Below are 18,593 nucleotides of genomic sequence, written 5' to 3' on the forward strand. Positions count from 1 at the left end.
CGGTTGGGGATGCCATCAGGACCAGGGGCCAACCTGCCATTTAGACTCTGGAGAGCTTCCCTTACTTCGCATGCCTTGAAGGGGTTATCTAGCTCGGGGCAAGATGAACCTTTGTGGGGGGAATAGTCTTCGTCACTCGGGAAAGCAATAATATGAGCGCGTAATATTTGGGGCGTTGTGTACAAAGGAAAAGCAATAATATGAGCGCGTACGATTTGGGGCGTTTTGCCCTCCAGGCTAGAATGCGGGGTAAGAATTAGGCTCACAGCTTTAGTAAAGAGCTAAAAAATTAAATGAGACTTTCGCAATTGCATATTTTAGCGCCCCAGTAAAGCCTGCTCCACTTCCCCCTCCGGTCCCCTCGTAGGCTCTATCCGAACAGCAACAATTACTGTACTGCGTATGAATGGTTGTAAACTAGAAGGGCAAGGTTAGGCTTCGTTCTCGGTAATCGTTCAGGCGGTGAACTGATGTCTTCTGCTAAGATCGTCTCCTCAACACATGCTCACTACAATGGGGAGATGCCGGGCATGCATAAATAGTTTAATGAAGCCATTGTTGCGCAATCAGGACAAACAGAAAGAACAGATAACAAGACACCAGCGGCTCTTGTGTCTGGTTCTCTGTTCTGTCTTTCTCTTGATTGCGCCACAATGGCTACAGAAAATGTTAAAGGGGCACTAAAGGGAAAAATGATTTCCTTAGTATCATTAAACGACCCTTCTACAACACCAAGAACACCAACCTTACTACAATAAGAGGCTCAGTAAGCAAGAAAAACCGCTAAAGCGAAGTACAGGTGGCGACACCTCCTTGAAGTTCCCGCACCAGGTCGCTGTGACGTCATGGATTTTGGTAGCGTCTTCTAGGGCCTATTTACTTATTTAGAAGTACGGATTGACTGCGTTGTGTTCTAAAGGAACCAAACATTAAACATGACAAGCTTGGAGAACATTTACTCAGCCAACGCGGCCCAAATACGAAAGTATACTTTGGGCAACCCTGACGTTACAATGACGTACCGGCATCGAGATTTCGGCGCGAAATTCAAATACTGATACTTGACCTTCATTTTCTCATCTAATATTCAAACTATTAATTTGAGATGAACGCCTGCAGGGTTCTCAAACAATGCTTTATGAGTCTAAACTGATTTATTGTTTTGCTTTAGTGTCCCTTCAACCAACTCGGCCAACATACATAGTTTTATGTCTCGATTTTCATCTTGATGTGATGAAATAAGTGAAGGCTCGAAATATTTTGACAGGGTCGATTTCTTAACCAAAAGATGCTTTGAGTGCTGGTGGATTTAATGCATTTTTAACTTTTTTTGTCTGCTATTAGATCACACTAGCGGTGGGGAAATTGCCATTTCGGAGCAAATGTCAGCAGCAAGACGTCGACTTGCGATAAATTGGAAGTGCTGAAGTGTTGTCAAAGGGTAACTTCTCAGTCCGTTTATTGAAAACTGAATAAAGAAAGCGAATATTTAATGCCTATTTTAGCAATTGATTTGCATCTAGAAATCGTGAAACAGTTGCACACATGGAGGTGCTTCGCCGTTGAGTCAGCGGTACACCTTAAACCCCTTTATCGTCCTACTCCCACCGCGTTCTAACCCCGCCTTTCCTAAACACAGCTGCCCGTCTCGTTCACTTCAGCCTAGATTATAGATAGATTCTAAATACAGCGGCACAAGCATTCTTTATATTTTCATTCTGGGCTCTTTGTTCCAAGAGCTTCGAACATGCATTATGAAGAAAGGGTGCACCAACTCTGACTAACGAAGGAAGGCTATAATGTAAACGCATAATTTCATCTCTCATGCAGGCATATTAGAAGTCGTTTGAGCTTTTCCTCAACCCCCCAAAAATCAATAGCCAAATTTGAACGCGTAATAACGTAGCTGTTTTTTCCTCATACTGCTATAGAGATTGCACTCATCTTTTTGAATTATGGTTCAACATCTCCGCAATAAAAATTTGAAAACAGATGCAGCTCCAAGGGATCCTTCAGCAACATCATAACTGCTCCTTGACACAAACTGCTAATTGCCGAGTCTCTACGAATCCTTGCATTTTACAATGTTTCGCAGCCGTAGTTTTTTTACAGGTAGCCACAAGGCTATATAACATCTTTTCTGTACTACTGCGTATTATAATATCACGTTGCAAACCCCGAAAAAGAACCAGATCTTGAAAGTTTCTGCTAAAGAGATGGGCGTTCTTGACTCCTCGCAAGAGCTCTGCTCTTCGAGTCTAACGCTGCCTGAAACCAACAGCAAGCACCATCACCACAGTACCCCGCCTTTCTTCTCTTGCAGGATGACTGCGCACAGTTCCCGGACGTGGCACGGCCTCCAGTTGGTCGCTTCACTGCTAGCGGCCACCTTAACGACAGCGCTGCTCTTCTCCGGTACCGCGAGCGCTGGACGGGCGGTGCATCCTTATCCACACCTTTCCCGAAGAGGTCGCGAGCTGGAGTACTTTCCCGGCGTGGGCCTGGTGGAACCGCTGGGCCTGCTGGCAGTAGCCTCGCTGCCGCTGTTCGTGCTCTTTTCCGTCATGTGGCTCGTGTTCCCATTGTGGTTCAAGTTCCATCACTTCGGACTCTACGGGCACGGGCTGGTGCCGGGAATTTTGCCCGGAGCCGCGGCAGGCGGGGTTCCGGCGGCCGGAAGACGCAGGAGGAGGGACCTCCGCGAGCAGCAGAGAGGCGGCGAGAGCCTCACCGAGGTGGCCGCGCGTATAGTCAAGGCTCTACGCGATGGACTCGAGAAGTACTCGTAACCCCTGAGAAACCGAGACATCGCTGACTTGAGTCTGAAGATTGATTCGTTTTCGTGGTTCTGACACGGCTGGTCCGTCCGATGAGTAGCAAGAATGACTATTCTCTTCACCGCTGCTGGCGCTGCCAGCATTCACTGAATGACTTGTTTGAATAATGTTCAGGCCAGGGGGGACTATTGACCAAAGGAAGCGCATATATTTCCGTCTCGACAAAGCGCGCTATAAATAAGGCTTGAGTACTGGGTCAGAAAGAATGCTTTTCATTTTTTCCGGAACCAAACTAATGCTGCTGGCTGGTATGCAGAGATAAAAGCCAGAGTGGCGCGAAGACTAAGATATTAGATGCGAAAACAATGAGGCTTATGTTCTCTTGGATAGGAGCAATATCAGGGACCCATGAGCGCTCGAATGAATGTGCGCAATGAAAACGCAGAAAGTGGCTGCGTGGAAAAACTTTAAATGGGGATGTGCAATTTGAGCTCACCAAATTTGGCTGTAAGTTAAGATTTTCAGTCGCACAATGAGGTATATTAACTGTGTGACAAGCGCTTGACTTCAACACATCTTTAGGCTGTTCTATGGTCTTTGATGCTCGATGTTTATGCTGTTTCCTTGAATGTTATGCCGCCATTCAGCAGTGATAGCTTCCACTTCAGCTGCAGAAATTCTTTCGTCGTACGATCTAACCTTGCATGATACCTACAATCTGTTACTTCACCTCAACTGCTTTGGTGCAGTGGTTAGACCTGGCTTGCAAGTGGAAATATACATGCATTTTCCGATGAAGTTGTGCTCGGTTGACCACACAAGTGAATTCGATGACAAAAAAAATGCTGATCACACATCAACACTTTACTTCCTGCAACATGGTATCGCCTAAGGAAAGTAACGTTCGAGGATTGCGACTAATTGCCATTTTAGCCGTTCATTTCGCACTCAACAACGCTTACAAACAACTGGCTATTCTGCTTGTGATATCTACGATTTACTTGTTCTTTCTTTCGGAGCTTTGTCCTCTTAGGATATGTTCTTTGACAGTACTATCGACATGGCGCTAGCAGTGTATAGAAGAAAGAAATAAAGCAAACGGGGTAAATATACCTACGAAAGCTCCTTGCGTTCAATAAACACTAGGGATAAAAATACAAACCAATCTTAAACTCTGCTTATATGCTTGTGATGAGTAATAGAAAAATGCTATGGAACACTTCCCTAAAGTAATAGTTGTCAGGAGAAAGTGTAGGTTTGGTTCGAAGGGGCAATGACGACTCGTGCGATAAAAGCAACAAACATTTATAGCACATAAAAGACACCTAAGAGCAGCGGCGTTTCTTTCTAAGCTGCACAAAAGCGGCTTACTCGCTCGTTTTGTGCATAAATATGTGCAAGAAATAGTCAGCCTACAAAGGGTGAACTCTTACGACCAGAGCAATCACGACACAGAAGGAGAGGCCATCGCGGAAACCAACACCTTACCAGCCCAACGCAAACCACTTGTCAGAAATAGTCTGAGACACAGTCCGCATCACGAAAGTCATGGACGTTACTTGAGAGGAAAACGTCCTATAAGAATTTATTGTTCTAAGGTTTTTCGTAACACGGCAGCAAGAGTGATTAAATTCAATGTAAGCCTGCCACCATCCTTCACTTTTGCCGTGACTGCGCGATATTGAACTTCGGATACTTCAGCGCTCTTTGAGGATACTAAGGACTGAAGGACCTCTCGAGAACGTGCATTGTGTGTTGTGAGGCTGCGATATTACAGGGTGCCTCGAATGGGATTGTTTCAATAAACTCCTTACTGAACTCAACTAGTCTGCTCTTTTTTTCCAAAACTGATGGGAGAATGTGGTATAGAGTCAAGGTTGGCGCAAAAGGCCATGCTGTATAAGTGAATAAAGATCTAATTTCTATAAATGAAATCCTGGATTGCTTGTTTGAGAAGTGGCCGTCGCCGCCAAGTTTGTTGTAGTTAACGGACGTCTGCAGCTGTTGTCAGTGGCAGCTGAGAAAGTTGTGTGCGGGGTACAGCATCACGCTACAATACATGTTACAATACGCTAAAATACTTCTAAAATAATGTACTGGCATATTTATCTTCATAATTTCCCTTCTGACTTAATAGTGGAAAATGGAATACGCAGAGCAACTCAAGAAAATATGATTATTTCCACGGAATGAATTTTAAATTGCTGTAGTAGATACTCATTCATAAATGTGTATTACACCAATGAGCATACTTTCATAAGTATTGAGTGCACAAAATTGTAGGCACTGCAGTACGGGATATTAAAAGTGCATACTCACCTTGGAACACTCGTCATGTCCGCCATCTTTGCTAAGGCGCAGTGACGAGGCCAGCTGCCTGCTCGCCGATGGTGGCCGTGCGGCTACTCATGATAGAAATGCACCAAATCACCTTGATCGTGCGGCGAGCAATGGGCCGTGCAATTCACTCTGCTGCCGCGAATTAACGAAGCCAAATGAGCAAGTTCAGGCATTCTTCGGTACTCGTCCTTATTGCATTAACAAAATAACCGCCACCCTCTCCCTTGCACTGCTTTCCAAACAAAACCTCAGCTGCGCCTCTGTTTTTTTTTTCTTTTACGAAGGCGATTTGGACTTCAGACCTGAGCGAACTGACTTGAAAAATTGGGGAACATTTTCTCTCTAAGCTTTGCGCCCCCCTTTTCACACAAACACACGCGCGCCCAGTGGCTGGAGAAGAAGTCAGGGTACTTCAAGCGGGGAAGCTAGGAGCACGCAATGTTTGTCTTTTGTATCCTGTTCGGTGCGCCGAGCGCGGCCTACAACAGCGCGCCGACCACGTGTTGTTCCGGCATATGCCCACAAGTAAGCAGCGAGCGGTCGCGTTTTTATTGTGATTGCAATTACAGAAGCACTGCAGTGTGATCACTGCCATTGGCGCGAGCTTAGGATAAGGGACACGCCCTATATTGGAGGTATTCTGCGGTGGGTGCAAATGCTGTGCGAGCCACGATTGCTAGTGAAATATTGTGAGCTCTGTTTTCACGGGTTGGAGGTAGCCTACTGAACGTTTCTAGACGCATTGATGTCAGAGGCAGAACCGCGCTTTCCTTCACTCTTGTCGGCGCTCTTGATTACGCCATCTTTTTGACAGGAACAGTCCGCGGTCATCGAGTGAGATCTCTTCATGGTTTGCCTGTGCGAGCATGACGCGGCACTTGTTTAATTTAGTCGGTAAGTGAATGTGTACAGCAGTTGATAAGGTCAATAATACTACTACTCTTACATGGTGCACTTGTCTAATACTTTGCTAAACCTATCGCTGATTCGCCTATCGGGCGAAAGTGCGACTTTTCGTTTGGGTTAGGTGCAGACTCACCATACTTTCTGCACACAGATATGTAATTTACTGCAAAAATAGTAAAGCAGTACTACTTTAGCATTCCTACTGCAAAACGATTTAGTTCAAGGTTCCATGCTGGTCGCAATTCGACATGAGTCTGGCCTCTGGTACCGCTGTCCAAGGAGAACAGAAAAATTTTACGAGGCAATGTCGCATGATAAGCTTGAAGCCTAGTTATGAAAATGTGTACTGATCATGTGTAGGTTTAGGAACCTATGCGAAAACGATGCTTTGGTCCAGTGGGTAATTGAATTTGACAAGTAGAGGGCCTCCCTTAAAGGGCACCCGGAAAATCGTATCAGCCGCGACACATTTGTATGCGCCGGAGTTCCTCGTTTTGCATTCTTCACCGGCGCACCCCGTTGATTTTCGTATTTTCGTGGGTGTCAGCCCATGTTCGATGGCGTAAACTATGATAGAGTCCCAAAAATCTTTAGGTGCACAAATATCGACAGAGGTATTGTAAAACTGCAGCGAAGCTGTCAGGTTTTGCGTGTTCAAGAGGAATGCCAGAGTCAGCAGTCAAACGCCCTGAAGAGAAGTTGCGCGGAATATAAAAATCGCAACATGGAAGAGCACGCTGTTATGCCAGTTCCTAAGTGCCCTTTTGCATCTACTTGAAATTTAACTTTGAAAATAATCGGTTTTTCTTGGCCCCCATTGCGCCAATTTCGATGCACACAGTTCAGAAATGTCACGTCTAACACATAGGCCTGCGGATATGAATGCTTATGATACGGCGATGAACTTGTGAGTGTTCCCCAGAAATTTTATTTGTCTATATAAGGTAAACCAGACGCCTACCACATAGCTGATGCTTTCAGATTAGACCACCCCTGTGCAGGTGCTGCACCAACACCTCGAGCTCGCCTTAGTGAACCAAGTGAAGCAAATCGTCTCGACCGCGCAGAAAAAGATACGTCCACGGATGCAGACCTGGAGGCAGACCTGACCGCACCTTTAGAGTTCGAACCAGAAACCAGCTTTACCAAGACAAGCTTGCGCCTAGCTACCGAGCCGTGTCCACCAATCCTGCCTGTCTCCGTCGACTCCACCGCGAGTCCTACAGCGCAACTTGCCTCGCCACAGTACCCGGCTTGCCCTACCACTTCGCCTACGTCTTAGCCAACCCTCGCTGGCATGGCAGCGGTTACAGAAGACAGCGCCGAGCAAGTGAAGCATATTATGACTTTCCTACGAATTGAAGTCGAGGCGAGAGAGGAAAGGGACCTCGACCAAGCCAGCTCATCGGCAAGCCACTAGCATCATCAGGGTGAATCGCAGTTACATGAGGTAAACCCGCCTTCTGCAGCTGCCCGATCAACTGAAGTGATATCACCGTGCACGTGTCCCTGCCTCCTGTGCAACGCGTCCAAACATAGAGTACGGGAATGCTCCACATCATTCACTTCAGTAGAAAAACACAGGCGGCTTCAGGCGCGCAGGTGCTGCTTTCGATGTGCCAAGTGCAACCAGGTCGCTAATGAATACCAAAGCGCCAAAAATTTGCAATTCCCTCACAGTGCTGGCCAACACTTGAGGTCCCTGTGCAATGTCTGTAATCTAAGTCAAACGCAATGAGAATAACCAAGCGGTTCAAGACTTCCCATGTCACTACGTCTACAGCTGCAGAGCTCGCGGCTCTCCGCGACGCGCTTCAAGTGATAAATACTGAAAGTCCTAGAAAATGGGCAGTCTTCTGCGATTCAAGGCCGGCCTTGCAATGTGTGCATTCATTTCTCCGACATGCAACTCACGATCAGCTCACGTGCGAAATCGCGGAACTTGTCCATCACTTAAGCGAAAAAGGCCATGATATCTCTTTTCAGTGGATACCAGGTCATTGCGGTATCATTGGTAATGATGACGCCGATAAGGCAGCTCGAACGTCAAACCAAGAAGACCGCTGCGTCCCCATTCCGCTCTCAAGGACCGACGCCGCGAGACAACTTGGCATTCTGGCACGCACGATCTCCTTAGCAGAGTGGAATACCGTACATACAAGGCGCACAAGACTGCACCGACTAAACCCATCACTACAACTCAGACCTCCAGCTGGTGTGCACCGGCGTGAAGCGTCTCTTCTGTGTCGGTTATGGCTTGGAGTGGCCTTCACGAATGCCTACTCAGCACTAATTGAAATGGCTGATAGTCCTGCATGTGATGTTTGCGCATGCGAGGAGAACATTGACCACATATTGTGCCATTGTCCTCAATTCCAAGCCCAAAGACAGTATTTGTCCGACACATTGAGGAAACTAGACGATCGTCCTCTGAGTGTACAGACAATATTAGAGCACCGTCCCGACCGATCATCGGCTCAGAAGGCAGTGAAGGCACTTTTGTGTTTTCTCAGAACTTCTGGTTTGCTCGAGCGACTTTAACTGAAGTGCTGTCCGTACACGTACCTACACCTTCTCTCTCCCTTCTTTCTCTTCCCCTTCTCCCTTCCCCCAGTGTAGGGTAGCCAACCAGATTATTGACTGGTTAACATCCCTGCCTTCCTGTATTCTTCTCTCTCTCTCTCTAAGTCAAACGCAATATTGGGCGACGCGTATGCGCCGTCAGTACAAGGCTCAAATGGGCCGGAGTGCATCGACACATCACCTCGAGCAACATAAGCGTCTACGAGTGGTACCGGACTCAAGCCCGTATTTCCACAGACGGGCACAGCTGGTGCTGTCGCACCAGCAATGTCACTATTGCTGCTGTACCTTCTAGACACGGGCAGTCGGCACACTTTGGTTCGGCGGGAAGTTGCTCGAGCACGCAATTTCCTGTTCAAGGCGTTGAGCCCCTTAACCTATGCACCTTCGAGAAGACGCAGCAGCCTGGGACCCTTACACGTGACCGAGTGTCCGTCACCCTCCCCAGCCAGCACAGCACCGACAGAAACTATATATATATATATATATATATATATATATATATATATATATATATATATATAGTGCCAGAAATATAGTGTCAAAGTGCCAGAAATCTCGTTGGTAACCAGTCCACGAGTGGATGACGCGATCACGACCATGATGCCAAACCTCAATCTTTTTCACTGATGGAAGCCCTGAAGCAACTACTTTCCGACAAAACGCGATAGATATTCTCATTGGCTCCGATATCTACTGGGAAATAGTGATCGTCTAGATATTTTAATTGTCGCCTTCAGTTATGGTAGTGGAAACCCGTTTTGAATGGACCGGCCAGGGAACCCTCCCGGACTTCCCCCAAGGTTCACTTGTACAAAGCACGTCTTTATCCTTTCGTACCGAAGAGCCTTAGAGATGATGGCAATTGAAAGGAGGCTGTATTTTGATGACATACGGGACATTACTGAGGAAGCTAACGGAAGTAAATACACAACTCACCTCGTTATGGAAGGGCCCGGGACAGCGCCACAATTGATTCATCATTTGCCAAATTTCCATACAAGAGTGCTCATGCCCAGAGAACAAGCCATCACCATGACTCAGAAGGGCGGCAAGAAAGGAGGTAAGGACAAGGAAAACAAGGCAAAGGCAAAGAACAAATGTGATTTCAAGAGAGACGAGAGTGGCAAGGTTGCCGACGATGGAACGCCGCCTATAACAGCCGCCGCAAAAACGCATTTTGAACTCAAGTCCAATAGCAGCGTAGCGAAGTCTCCCAAAGGCAAAAAAACGTCCAGCTCCTAGAAAGTTGTCGAAGTGTAATGCCGGGTTGTCTCGCATTGCCTGCCATTTGTGCGCCTGTAATTTAACAGATGGCCACTGCCATCAAGGCAGTGGCCACTCAAGGCCACTGCCAACGATGGTTTCATGTACTACGAACGGTAATTCAACGATAATAACAAGCATTACAACGTGCATTTACGTCAAAACGCAGGTCTCCAAAAACCGTCCTTCCGGAATAAACGTCAGCGCACAACGGTCCAACACAGCTCAACACAAGCGGAGCCTAACGTGCTGCACACATGCTACGACGAACCACAACGTCACCTGTGATGGAAAGCCACTATCGATGCAGTCACGAGTCGCAATGCGAATGAGGACAACTAATCATACCTTACATACTTTAAAGCCTAAAGGACTCGTATTTCAAGATCGAGGAGCAAGGCCTCCCACAGGCAACAGGGCCTGACGCTGATCGTCACAACTCAAGCCAACGCAGACATCGGTACTCAGATCCTCACCTCGATCGATAACTAAGTCACCATCTGTATCGCTCTTCAGGATTGTCACTTGAGCTGCTCCTGTCATAAGTTGAACGGCTTATCAATGTGCTAGCTCAGCATTCGCAGCTAGCTTCCAGATTACGCAATGAGGCTGTGCAATAGTGTACTTGCTCGAAACTGGCCATTACATATTCGTCTGGCAGGGAGTGTGTTGTAGATAAAGAAGAAGAGGCGCCGAGCACGAGTGGTGGCCAGAGGCGCAGGCCACTCAGTTGCTGTCAGGTGACGGACGAGTCAGCCGTACGGGTCCTGCTGTAATTCCCGTAGTTTTGCCACAGGCGTCATGGCCACGAGCCCATAGCTAGTGGCCCGAGCTAGTAGACAACTTGGGTCACTGGAATTACATAAGAGGACGGACGGACGGACGGACGGACGGACGGACGGACGGACGGACGGACGGACGGACAGACAGACAGACAGACAGACAGACAGACAGACAGACAGACAGACAGACAGACCGACCGACCGACCGACCGACCGACCGACCGACCGACCGACCGACCGACCGACCTACCGACCTACCGACCGACAGACCGCTGTGACCCAAGTCTACTCAGCGCTTCAGTGCAAGTTAGTTGAAATAAAGAGAAGCTGCCTCTTCTGTAATTGAGGGTAGATGTAAGCATCATATGGCTACAGGCAAAACAGATTGGTTGGAGATGATACTAGCCACAATCTTAAAATAGGTATAATCCGTGTTCGCAATCGCACACCACACCATACTGTACACTGGTCCATATGGATGCAATGGTTTCCGGTCACTGTCACAGGAAACAATTGCGTCCAAATGTTTTTTTTTGTTGCCTGTGGTACAACCACCTCCAAGGTTTTTCTTCTTTCAACAGTGCAGCGCGCTCAGCGTCTGTCGCTACTTTTTCTTCTCGTCGCGTTGAAGTGGTCCGCTGCAAATCGCCGCGTTTCGTGGTGGTGGTGTCATTTCGTGAGCGGCTCCATAATCTTGGCGTTGTCATCACATTACAGCTCCTTTGCTCAGGCGTATAACTCACTAAGCAGTCGGTTTCCTGAAAAGGCTTCCTACCTCTCCTTCCATTAGGCTGCATTGCTCGGGTGGTGGTGGCAACAGCTTTATTAAAATTCTGCTCAAATATGATCTGGCAAACGAGAGTTCTAGAATGGCGCCTCACGAGGAGTGAGCTGTTCAGCCCAGGCAACGAGGGCTTCTTGTAGTCTTTTATCTGGCGTTCTCAGCAGCTCCTCCCACGTCTTTTATGAGGGAGCTGGCAGGAATAACCTGGGAGGGTGTAAGCTCTCGCATCCCCAAAGAATGTGATTTCGGGCAGTCAATGTTTGATTTGTGAGCTTCAACATATTGCATTCCATTGCCAGTTGGTAGTTATAGCCAGCCAATGTGGGCTGGGGACCAAATCAATTTGGATTCGACGCAGGACCGAGGCTTGTATTTGAGTGAGGCTTGCGTTCGGAGGCTGATAGATCTGCCTCTTGTGCTTGTAATAGTTTGTTATTTCGTGGCATGTCGTCCGCGCCTCATCCATGGGATCCGAGTCTGAGGGCCACACCTCCCAGTTGATTAGAGCTCGGGCTACCCAATGCGCCTCCTCATGCCCTTGATTCCCCGAATGGGCAAGGACCCATACGAGATTAATAGCATATTCATTTGTGATGTCCCGTAGGACTCGCGCCACGCCGAAGCCTATGCTGCCTCTCGAAAAGCTGACGATTGCCCTTTCGGAGTCGCTTACGGCGGTTTGCATGGAGGGATGCGTGATGGCCAAAGCAATGGCAGGCTCTTCCGCTTTCACGGTGGACAGTGTTTTTATGGTCGCGGCATTGCAAATACTTCCCTCTCCGGTCACGACGCTCTTAAGGTAACTTTGGAGATTTTGCTTTGCATCGACATTCGCGGTTGTGCTGGTTGCTTTATTACCTTCCTTCAAGAGTCTCGGCTTTGGCAGACCACCTCTTGTCATGTCTACCCGAAAGCGTGTTCTTGGATAACGGTTTTATAACTAAACGGAGTTTGACCACACCGAGTAGTCTGGTTCATCCTGCTGCATTCATAACGGGATTAGGCCCCGACATTACTCAGAATCACTCTGCCAGTAGCGGTGCTGGAGAGTCGTTCACGTTGGGCTGTTTTATGTGCCTCCATGTGTTTGTCTAGGGTATTGTATATACCTAGCTCATGTAATCGTTCAGTGTTCGCATAGCTGGGGAGAACAAGAAATGCTTTATGAACTGTGTGAATGACACTGCTAACCTTTTCCTTGTCAGAAAGGCGTAGGTGGTAGTATGGGAAGGAGTACACGATGCGACTGTCTAGGAAAGCCTGCGTCAGACGACAGGGATCGGCATTCTTTCATACCGCGGTGTCGCGTGGCTACTCGTCTGAGCGGGCCACCCATTTGGCGGACTGTCATCTGTAATCGGACGACTGCCTTAGATTTATGGGTCGTATGCTGAATTAGCATATCCATGACTCTTATTGTCAGTATGGGCGAAACGCCGCCGTCTTCCATATTAACTCGTACAGGTGAGGTGGCTGCTCTTTCGGTGGCGTGTTTGGTTGATTTATCTCGGATGACGAGAAGCTGCGACTTCGTCGGGGATAATGCCAGACCATTTTGTCGCACAAAATTTTGTGCGTCCGCGGTCGCTTGTAATGCTTCCGTGACTTCTATATCGGAACCGCTATTGGTCCAGATGGTGATAATATCAGCATAGATGAAGTGCTTGATATGCGGGGTCCTTTCCAGTAATGGGAGCAGGTTTCGCATGGTCACACTGAAAAGTAAAGGGGAGAGGACCACACCCTGAGGGGTAGTCCTGGCACTTAATTGAAGTGGTCCGCTTTTAAAGTCGTGAAAATGTATTTCCGTAATGCGATCCTAGAAAAAGTTTGTAATATGATATAAGTGTACTTGCCGACATTCATTTGACCTAGATTTGTGAGTATTGATGCGTGCGACACATTGTGAAGCGCTTTACTCATGTCAAGCCCTAGAATTGTATGGCTGGCGCTTATAGGGACAGGGTGTACGATATCTTGCTGAATTTGCCCCATAATGTCTTGAGTGGTCAGATTTGATCTGAAGCCGATCACCATATGAGGCAGAAGCCATGTGTTTTCAGTGTACTTGTTTAGCCTGTTAAGAATGACGTGTTCCGTAACCTTCCCCATACAAGAGGTTAAGGAGATGGGGCGGAGATTGTCCAGCTGCAGCCTCTTGCCTAATTCGGGTATGAAAATCACGTCTGCATGTTTGCAGTGGGGTGGTGTTGCCGTCCTAATGGCAACACCGAATGGCATTTCTGCCCATCTCGAGGAAGGTGTCCCTGAGATTGAATATTTGTGCGTCAAGATAAGCTCTTGGGTTCACAGATTTATTGTTTGCGCCATATACAGACCACTGGATACTAATCCCGAATGCTTACAAAAATTAGAGGATGAAATGATTAGGCATAAAAAGAATAAGATTATAATGGTGGGTGACTTTGATTTACCGAGCATCAATTGGCAGCGCCTTAATACTGGAAAGACGTTCAGCAAGCACACCACGATTTACTTCAATATTACGCTACGCGTTAACCTGAAGCAGGTGGTACGCGAGCCGACACGTGTACAGGGCATAGGTAGTTCAATTCCGACTTGGTATTTCTTAGCCAGAATCATTCGGAATATTTAGTTTTTGCTGAAGAAGGACTTTCCGACAACCGCCTGGTGAGCATTAGCTTACCAGTTGTACAGATGGTGAAAACCTATTCCTCAGTGCTTAGCTACAAAGATTATTCTTATGTGTCCATCATAGCGCACATGGAAAACTGTCTTGTTGATTTTACCATCACTGATTCCTGTTCTCTGTGGAATCGCTTCAAAATTTTGTGCCACTATACTGCATAAACAAATTAATCCTTAGTAAAAATAAAAAAGTTCGCAAACATACATCTTGGATGACACGCGATGTTATTCACATTAAACGCAAGATGAAAAGGTTAAAAAAAGAACGGAAATCCTGTTAAAATAAAAGAGGCACAGAACTATCACGAACAGAAGGTGACTGCTGCACAGTTACTATTATAACAACTCTCTGACTAACTTTATTAAAAAAGATCACGGAAAATTCTGGAACAATATGAAGCAAAAGAAGAAACCAATTTCAGAGATAATAATTGAAGGCACATCAATAACTAATGAAGAAGACATAGCACAGCATTTTCATCAGTACTTTCAATGCGTCTTTGCATTGTCAGATGGTTGCATTACTAAGCTTCCAGTGAAACAGGTACTTGGTGTGGATTCTATTTCTTATGCTAGAATTGTCAACATGTTGGCAAACCTGAAAACCAAAGCTTCTTGTGGCCCTGACGAAATCCCCAAACGTCTTTTTAAAACGTTATCCCGAACTTATTGCCAGCTTTCGTCTAAGAATTTTAACGCGATAGCGTTAAGAGCTCGTGTCGCAGAAAAGCCGGTGTCGTCGGCGTCGGGTGTCGGCGTCGGTGTCAGCGTCGGCGGCGTTGACCGTGAGCGATAAATCACGGCAGGCGCTTCATAAATAAAAAGCAACTTCCAAGATTAGCCCGGTGGGAATCGAACCAGGGTCTCCGGAGTGTGAGACGGAGACGCTACCACTCAGCCACGAGTTCGATGCTTCCAAGCGGTGCAAACGCGCCTCTAGTGAATGCGGTGTTGCCTTCGAAACGAGCCGTGGAAAGTTATACTGCGGTGTATATCGGTAATTATGAACATGTAACGTACAGAAGTCCCAATTACACGAGTTGCGAAGTGCGTTTCCGCTGCATTTCTTCTGCGCTTTCCGCACACGCAGAGCCATCTTGCGGCAAACACAGAAGACCCCCTCCTCTCAATGTACGGCGCTGCCCCGACAGGAGGCGCGCCGCGCGCGCATTGGGACCGCTGCCAGGCGCGTCGCGGGACTCCCTCTCCCCTGACGACGCTTCGCCGTGCTCCCGGTTTAGATTACTATCTATCTCTCTGCCCGTGCCGATCACGACGTTTGGCTGGCGTAGATCGTTTCCCCTCCGAGACACCGAGTTCTTTGGTTCGTTTCGTTCGCTCAGGCGCACGTTTCGTTGCCGCGCCGAACGCTGCGTTGCTCGACGCTCACCGCGTGATAGGTGGGCGCTAAGTCCGATGCGGGGCGCATCGTAAGTGATTGCTGTGCCGTAGCGCATTGTCTTATACCCCTTGGCGGGTCGACGGGAACGCTGTCGCGTCCCACTCTTGAAGGCGAAGCTTAAGCGTCCTCCAATTTTTTTCTGCTTCTCTGCTGCCGGCACAATTGCCCGATGAATGGAAAGTGGCCCGAGTTTTTCCTATATTTAAAAAAGGGGCTTGATGAAGATTACAAAATTACCGTCCCATTTATCTGACATCACAATGATGCAAGCTCGTGGAGCACATCGTGGCAAACTATATAAAATAATTCTTGGCTGAAAACTATGTGCTCATGGAGTTTCAGCATGCCTTCAGAAAGAGTTATTCGACGGTAACGCAATTGGTATCAGAGATTCATTCGTTTGCTTTATCTCTCGACAATAATGGCAAAATGGATGCGATATTTTTAGGTTTCAGAAAAGGCTTTGATAAGGTTCCGTACGACAAATTAATCTTGAAACTAAGAATTATTGGCATACCTGACATGTTCATAAACTGGATTATTGCTGACCTGACCAAATGCACTCAGCACATTACAGTAGTTGAACATAGCTTGGCCAATCCCAATCACATCAGGAGTGCCCCAAGGTAGTGTCTCGGGGTCTTTACGGTTTCTAATGTATATATATGACATCGTTAAAACCATAACTCCTGATGTGCAAATTATACTGTTTACCGATGACTGTACTTTGTACAGTGATATAACTTGTCAGAATGATCAGACTGTCCTCGAAAGGAATTTAAATAACATATTGAAGTGGTGTAATGAATGGGGTATGTTTATTAACCCCAACAAGTCCGTATTTCTTTGTATTACTCATAAAAAAAACCACTAAATTTTTCTTATATGCTAGGTTCTGCAGCTCTGCGTGAAACTAACAACTGCAAATACTTAAGTGTTACTTTCTTTTCCAAATTGTTGCGGAAGATGCACATTAATGAAATTTGTTCTTCTGCTTTCCGCAAACTCTGTTTCCTAAGACACAAACTGAAAAATGCCCCTCCTAATGTGAAATTACAGTGGTATTATTCATTTATTAGACCACAGTTAATGTGTGCATGTATATCATGGTATCCTTACACTAAGTCAAATGTCGCGCGTCTTGAATAGATACAAAGAAGGGCAGTGAGGTTTATATTTCATAAATTCGCAAGACAGGACTCTCCCTCTAAGATTATGACAGAAAATTCCATACCCACTCTTGAATCACGCCGAAAGCAGCTAAGGCTTGAATTTCTCCCCTTTCTTCTCAGCGACAGGCTTGAAATGAAACCATCGACTTAGATAGCGCCTGCAATAACACGACGCACAAGACAGCATCATCCTGACTCATTACCACCCTATTATGCTCGAAATGACACATTTAAATTTTCTCTTTTCCCCAGAACAATATCAGGCTGGAACGACAGTCAACAGACACAGTGTGACTAAAATTTGTATAAATTTGTACTTGCTTGTTCCTAATTTGTTCTCTTTTGTTTCTACGCATTCTATTGCCCCTCAGCTTGGACGGAAAGGTCTGAAGTATGTACTAAATAAATAAACAATTAAATAAATTAATTAATTAGGTGTTTACGCAGGAACCTTTTTGTATATTAGCTGACCGTTAAGGTGGTCGCATAGCTGGTGCGACTGCTCCCGACTCAGCTGCCGTGAGTATTTCTCGACTTCCTGCTCAAGTAGCGCGATGCATTTGCGTAGGCCACGATTGTGTTTCTGTGCAAGCCAGTGCTTCTGCAAGCTCTGCTGCGCACAGCACAGGTGAACGAATTTAGCATTGAGAGCCGGGCCGTCCTCCTCCTGGTCTACCTAAATGGTTGAGTTAGCTGCCTATTTGAAGAGAGTGGATATCCACTCTTCAAGGTTTGTAATGGTTAGGGTTCACGTCCATTGCGAACATTCCGTAAAGCGTCCCACTAAGTGTGCTTAAATTTTACCGTATTGGAGAGAGAAATGGAGAGAATCTAATGATCGCTCCCAACGTTTAGTTCAGTATTCTCCCACATGGCATTGTGGATGTTCCCGGTGAAGGCCAAATCAGGCGAAGTGTTTTGATTCGTGATATTGGTTCTGCGGATTCGCCCTCCAGGGTCAAGCAGAAGGGCAAAACCGAGGTCTTAAATGGTGCCCAAGAGTTTAGTGCCTTTATTTTGACATTTTTGTTAGCCCCAGGCCGAATGCTGCGCAATAAAATCTCCGAGTAGCACGAGTTGTGCATGCTTTACAGCTTTATATATATTGCCTATTAGTGTAGCTACTGCTAGGCTTTTATTTATAGGGGGGCCATAAACGCTCAAAATGTAGAGTTTGGTCGGATTTTCGTATTGGCAGGATTTCAACGAAGGTATATGACACCACCGTAAATTCTAGGTTTAATTGGTTGGTGGTCATAATTCTGTTTACCATGATTGACATTGCCGGAGAGATGTATGGAGTGCTAATTTCTTTATACGCGGCAAGAACTGATAGTTTCGCCACTACTCCAGTTTCCTGGAGGGCAACTATGTCAGATTTGCTTTGGTAATGTTCAAGCATGTAGTCCAGAGACCTGCGTTTACAGCGGAAATCTCTGTAATTCCACTGCCAGATTACGATTGGTGCGCTGGCGATCACGTTTGTTTGTGCGGTTTCATGCATGGTGAAACCGTGTTGGGTGTTCTTGTGAGCACTCCGGCAGCGCGTTGAGCCACCGAGTGGCGCATAATGTTTGGTTCTGGCGTTGGTGGCGGCGGCGTTACCACCTGAGGCTGAAGGTATGGTTGAGGTTGGGATTTGGATTGGGTTTGAGCCGCGGTTAATCCTGTGTGAGACACAACCGCAGTAATGGCGGAGCTAAGAGCGGCACCGCTCGCTACCAGCTGTTTGTTTTGAGCGGCTTGCTCTGCAACCTCCGTTGGCGGGATGCTCTCGATCACGCGTTCTAGATTTGAAATTGGGGGGTCCGGAGTGGCGGGACCTTTGGCCTAGCGTTTGGTGCGGCACGCATCATCTACCTCCATGTCGTTTCTGCATCCGCTCCGCGCCTAACACAAGCCATGTGTTAG

The 18,593-nt window shown here is 46.9% G+C and overlaps 2 protein-coding genes across 3 annotated transcripts in view; one reads left to right on the top strand and one right to left on the bottom strand.

Moving 5' to 3' along the window:
- Window positions 1–4,564, top strand: part of LOC139054782 (uncharacterized) — an 80,275-nt gene extending 75,711 nt beyond the window's left edge. The window contains exon 6 of the mRNA XM_070532388.1: window positions 2,324–4,564. Coding sequence (XP_070388489.1) covers window positions 2,324–2,789 — 466 coding nt within the window. The 3' untranslated portion in view covers window positions 2,790–4,564. The remainder of the gene's footprint in view (window positions 1–2,323) is intronic.
- Window positions 1–18,593, bottom strand: part of LOC139054783 (uncharacterized) — a 164,328-nt gene that overhangs the window by 145,353 nt on the left and 382 nt on the right. The window lies entirely within an intron of this gene.

This window comes from Dermacentor albipictus, chromosome 1, assembly GCF_038994185.2.
Source record: "Dermacentor albipictus isolate Rhodes 1998 colony chromosome 1, USDA_Dalb.pri_finalv2, whole genome shotgun sequence".
NCBI lineage: Eukaryota > Metazoa > Arthropoda > Arachnida > Ixodida > Ixodidae > Dermacentor > Dermacentor albipictus.